We start from the raw sequence: 6,000 nt of genomic DNA on the forward strand, positions 1-6,000 counted from the left end.
AAGTGTAGCTCAACCAACAGAGGAAAAGAATGTTTGTCAAATTTATTTGGGTAAAGTCCTATAGACTGCAAGATGGTTGGATGGACGCACGTTTCGGGATTACCACATTCCTCATCAGCATCCTCTACTTGCAGCAAACCTATCAACCAATTATATTAACACCACGTACCAAATTTCTTCCAAGTGGCTCCGGAGGTCAAATCTGGTGATCGGTTTATATGGGGGCTATATATAATTATGGACCGATGTGGACGATGTGGACAATGGTCATTAGAGACCATATATTAACACCATATACCAAATTGCAGCCGGATCGGATGAAATTTGCTTCTCTTAGAGGCTCCGCAAGCCAAACCGGGGGATCGGTTTATATGGGGGCTATATATAATTATGGACCGATATGGACCATTTTTTGCATGGTTGTTAGAGATCACCATATACCAAATTTCAGCTGGATCGGATGAAATTTGCTTCTCTTAGAGGATTCGCAAGCAAAATTTGAGGGTCCGTTTATATGGGGGCTATACGTAAAAGTGGACCGATGTGGGCCAATTTTTGCATGGTTGTTAGAGACCATATACTAACACCATGTACCAAATTTCAGCCGGATCGGATGAAATTGGCTTCTCTTAGAGGATTCGCAAGCCAAATTTGGGGGGTCCGTTTATATGGGGGCTATACGTAAAAGTGGACCGATATGGCCCATTTGCAATACCATCCGACCTACGTCAATAACAACTACTTGTGCAAAGTTTCAAGTCGATAGCTTGTTTCGTTCGGAAGTTAGCGTGATTTCAACAGACGGACGGACATGCTCAGATCGACTCAGAATTTCACCACGAACCAGAATATATATACTTTATGGGGTCTAGAGCAATATTTCGATGTGTTCCAAACGGAATGACAAAGTTAATATACCCCCATCCTATGGTGGAGGGTATAATAACAACAATGCTTAAAGAACAAAACCAACAATAACAAAACAAAACGAATGAAAAAAAGAGGAAGCACGCTCAAAATAAACCCAGCCAACTGCACTCAAATCGATGATTTGACAGTGGCATAGGAAAAGAGATATGTTTGTACGAATTTATTTCGGCATAAGCCGGCTGTCATGCAGAACATTTTTTCGGAAGGTTCATGTGTGGTTCATTGTTGGGATTGATGAACTGTCTGAATTTATTCTGATAATTGGTTGATAGTTTTGCTGCAAGTAGAGGATGCTGATGATGAATGTGGTAATTCCGAAACGTGCGTCCATCCAACCATCTTGCAGTCTATAGAGCTTTGCCCAAATAAATTTGACAAACATTCTTTCCTCTGTTGGTTAAGCTACACTTGTGGTTTAGTCAATGCATGGTTTTAAGCTGAAATCAAAAAATAACAACAATGCTTAATGCTTAGAACAAAACCAACAATAACAAAACAAAACGAACATTTTATTCCTATAGAAAATTTTGTCAAAATTTTATTCCTATAGAAAATGTTGTCAAAATTTTTTTTCTACAGAAAATTTTTTCAAAACTTTATTTCTAAATAAAATTTTCAAAATGTTATTCCTATAGAAAATTTTATCAAAATTTTATTTCTATAGAAAATCTTCAAAATTTGATTCCTATAGAAAATTTTGTCAAAACTTTATTTCTATAGAAAATTGTGTCAAAACTTTATTTCTATGGAAAACTTTGTCAAAATTTTATTCCTAGAGAAAATTTTATGTCTGTAGAACATTTTGTCAACATTTAATCCCTAGACAAAATTTTAATTCTATAGAAATTTCTTTACAAACTGCATTTCTATAGGAAATGTTTTAAAAAAAAAAAATTTAATGAGCATTTTTTAAAAAATTTTTTTCTATGGAAAAATTTGTCAAAATTTAATTTCTATATCAAATTTTTTCAAATTTTTATTTCGATAGAAAAGTATGTCAAAATTTTATTTATATAGAATATTATATCAACATTTTATTTCTATAGATAATTTTGTCGTACACACCTCTAATTGATATAATAATTTTTATATCCTGCGCCACGCTTTGTAACAGGGTATTATAAGTTACTGGATATGTTTGCAACACGCAGAAGGAGACGATTAGACACATGGTGTGTTTGCCAATAATACTCAGGGCCGGCCCCTGAGTCGATCTAGCCATGTCCGTCCGTAAGTCTGTCTGCACACACATTTTTGTGATCAAAGCCTAGGTCGCAGTTTTATCAAAATCGACTTAAAAATTTGGTACAAGTACCAATTTTGGTCAGAATAGAATCCTTTTTTGAAAGAAATTGGTTCAGATTTAACTACAACTCCCATATCTATTGCGCAAGGAGTGCAATTGATAGTGTTGTAAAATGTACCAAATCTGGTTGAAATCGATTCAGATTTAAATATAGCTCCCATATATATCGTTCACCCGATTTACACTCATATGACTACAGAGAGAAAAGATTTATTCCGATTTACGTGAAAGTTTGCTCAGGGAGATCTACAAAGTGTTGCCGAGTATAATATAGTCGGACCCCCAGACTTTAAACTTTCCTTACTTATTTTATTTGATGAAGTTTTCAATTCCAATCAACTTTTTAATTGGGAATATTTTAATTATAGTATTTTTCTATAAACTATTACCTCGAAATTTGTTACAGACGAAGGATGTTAAGTTTTCAAGGGTGAGCACTCTTGGAAACTTGGATCCTCCTTTTAACAATAATGTATTCACTTCTTTTAGAGTTCTACTGGAAAGTACATTTCAAAAATAATTGGTTAAAAATAATACAATTTATTTAAAAAAGAAGTAACGCTTTCATTAGAAAACAATTACATAAAATAATGTATAATAGTATAAAAAATTTCACTAATTTCTTAAAATTAAAATAACGGAAAAACAATAACAATTGATCGAATTGAACTACACCACAATAGAATGCATGATCTGCAAATCAAACTCACTTTCTTCTCTTAATGAAAAAACGGCTGGGTGGACCATAAGAAGCAGCTGGAGCACGAGGTTGTTCTTCGGATACTACAATGGGTGTGGCTTGACTTTCAGGAGTCAAATATTGGTTTTCGGGTACAGCAACGTTTGACTGACCTTCATCTCCACTGAAAGCACTCATTGTAGGTGTAGCATAGGTTTCTGGAGCCATGGGAATTTGATATTGAGATTGATTGTCGGCAGGAGCTCCTTCCATATTGGGAGCATTATATTCCTCCGAAGGTTCTGATGATTGACGTGGTTCTCCATTATAAGTACCAGGTGGTGGACCATAGACGGGAGCTTCATCTTTCTTGGTCTTATATTTGATGAAGAAAACTTCAGGTTTCGATGGTTTGGTTGGTGCCGGGGTGGGTATGACAATATCAGCTTGAGCTTCAGGTTTCTTGTGCAACACGTAGATGAGGGTCTTCTCTTCATTTTGTGGAGCCGGTGGAACAATTGGAGCACGCATGGCAGGAGCTGATGGAGCTTTTATGAATACGATTTTATAGTGCTTTTGTTTTGGACCCATTTGATGTGTGACACGGGGTTGAACGGCATCTTCTTCTTCGAAATCTTTGGGAGGAACATGAACATAGACATGTTTATGGACATGGGTTTCATCGGCTCTATTTGGATAACCAGTTTGATGTTGAGCAGAATTCGAGTGACGATATGCAGCATTATATGAATCTTCTGGAACCATCATTGAAGGGGCATTGTTTTGCACTACTTCTTGGACTACTGTGGTCATGGGACTGGTAGATGAAGCTGGTGTACCATAGGTAGGTGCAGGAGCACCAAAACTTGTATATGTCATATCCGTGGGTAATTGTTGATAGACATGAGGCATAGCCGGGTGACCTAAATAGAAGAATAAGGAATTATTTTTAGCTTTGCAAAAATTTTGGATAATTTTTTTAAGACATACTATTAGGAGGCAAAGCTCTTTGCATTTGTGGCTGCATAACCATATATGGAACTGGTGGCTCGGGACGAGCTTTTACTCCAATCACCAACAGACAAGATAGTAAAATAAATGCCCGCATTATTTAAAATTATATCCGTTATTGTTTTTGAAGCGTAATTCAATTCAATTCAATTCAATTGCAATTGTAGTAAACCAAGGAAAGTCAATTTCAATACTGATATCATTCAAAACTACGCTCAACAAATTTATACAAAACAATTTTGAAACATTTTTACCATTGAGACTCTTTGAACCGGAATTCCCACTAAAATCTCTTTTAACTTAAACAACAAAAAACAAAATTATTTAATTAAAGTCTAATATAACCAATAGCCATCACTGAAGAGGAGCAGTGACAGTGTTTAGTAAAAAACAATTATCGGCGGCCACGAATTTTTGTATTTGGCCTATTTTAATATAGACCATCTTGAGAGACAATAACAACTGCATCGATAGCGCTCCAAAAAAAACACTTGACGGGCAATTTGTAAAACATTTTAAGCTATGAAGTGATTTGACATAAAAGCAACAATTTCAGAGCATTAATGATGGGTTAGGAGCACAGTGGGTAAACTTTTTTGAGATGCTGGGTTTAAATCATACAACAAAGAATTAGGAACCGTTGCAACGAAGATCAACAGGTATAGCCTTTGAGTCCAAGTAAAAGTTTATTTGAAATTTGAAGACAATAGAATTTAAATTGCGAGCTAAATATACTTTGAACACAAAAATACATGGGCAGATGGGCGTAGCTAAATCAAAATTTAGTTCTGGAACTTTTGATATACTATACCATGGGTCTCAGAAGTGTCCTTTTGGGTGTTACAAACAAATGCAAAGTTTTCACATAAAAAAAATTCGTTTTTACAAAAAATTGGTAAAAAAGAAGTAAGGAAAGTATAAAGACAGGCTGGGCCATCTCAACCCTTCAAATTTGTTGAGAGCTATATAAAGGTTTATATTCCCATATACGTATATTTCAACTGATTCGATTTGGACAACATTTATTACACTTCTACAAAATTTCGAGACTAAAGTTTAAATCGGCTAACGCCCTGGGACGAAACAAAATGTTCGTGAAAAAATATTTGAAATATTTAAAGCTAAAACCATTTTTATGTAATTTCGCAAATGTACATTTATGATTCATTGGGTGATTAGAGGTATATGTATATTTGTGGCAATAGTTGTGGGTTTTAAGATAATATATGGCCAAATCGGTTGACAATTACACAAGTGGGAGATTTATCTAAATCGTCACCGATTCTGTGGAAATAAAATACAATATGGGGAAATAACCTTGACATTTTGTATAAAATGTGGGTATTCTGAAAGTATCCACTCTAAAATAAAATCGCTTCTTTAATATATACTCCCAAACACATTCTGCTTCAAGCATATATATTTTCAGAATATTGTTTGTATTGCTCAAGCATATTTCGCCTTAGGCATACACTATTAGAAAAAACTTTCAATGAAATTTTCTTTGTGTTTATATATTATTAAGGCGCCAATTGGTTACTTCCATTTTTGTACTTGCAACATACTCTCTTGGTCTATCTTTCTAAACACATATATGTTTATAGGCAATTTCTAAATTAATATATGTTTGCATCCATGTAACCAAATGTTATGTCCCAAACATAATATGTTCCAACATATTAACATGTATGCCGCAAACATATTGTGCTAGTTTATGAATATTATACGCTTGCACTTAATGTAATGTGCTAAAAATTTGAGTTCCAAACATATAATTTTTACACCCAAACATATGAAAAACGTCTGTGTAAAAGGTATATCTACACTGAAAGAACAGTTTTCTTTTCTGAGGAACGAAATTTTAGACAAGCAAAGTTTTCTTTTGACGCTAAAAAAAATTTCTTTGACAGTAAACAAAAAAGATTAAAGGAAATCGTTAAATCGCTTATTATAAATTCGGTTTTATTTGCTCTTAAAGAAAATCCTTTATAAGAAAGGAGAATTTCCTTTGACTAAAATTTCGTTCGGGAAGAAAGTATTTTTTCTTTGGGTGTAACATTGCACACAAAAAATA

At 34.2% G+C, this 6,000-nt stretch overlaps 1 protein-coding gene across 1 annotated transcript in view; it reads right to left on the minus strand.

The window, feature by feature from the left end:
- The window catches only part of LOC142231422 (uncharacterized), a 32,785-nt gene extending 28,762 nt beyond the window's left edge, over positions 1–4,023 (minus strand). Inside the window, exons 1-2 of the mRNA XM_075302032.1 lie at positions 3,923–4,023; positions 2,947–3,819 (exon numbers count right to left, since the gene is read on the minus strand). Of these exons, the coding sequence (XP_075158147.1) occupies positions 2,947–3,819; positions 3,923–4,023 (974 nt within the window). The remainder of the gene's footprint in view (positions 1–2,946; positions 3,820–3,922) is intronic.
- Positions 4,024–6,000: the final 1,977 nt, after the last annotated feature.

This window comes from Haematobia irritans, chromosome 1, assembly GCF_050003625.1.
Source record: "Haematobia irritans isolate KBUSLIRL chromosome 1, ASM5000362v1, whole genome shotgun sequence".
NCBI classification, from domain to species: domain Eukaryota; kingdom Metazoa; phylum Arthropoda; class Insecta; order Diptera; family Muscidae; genus Haematobia; species Haematobia irritans.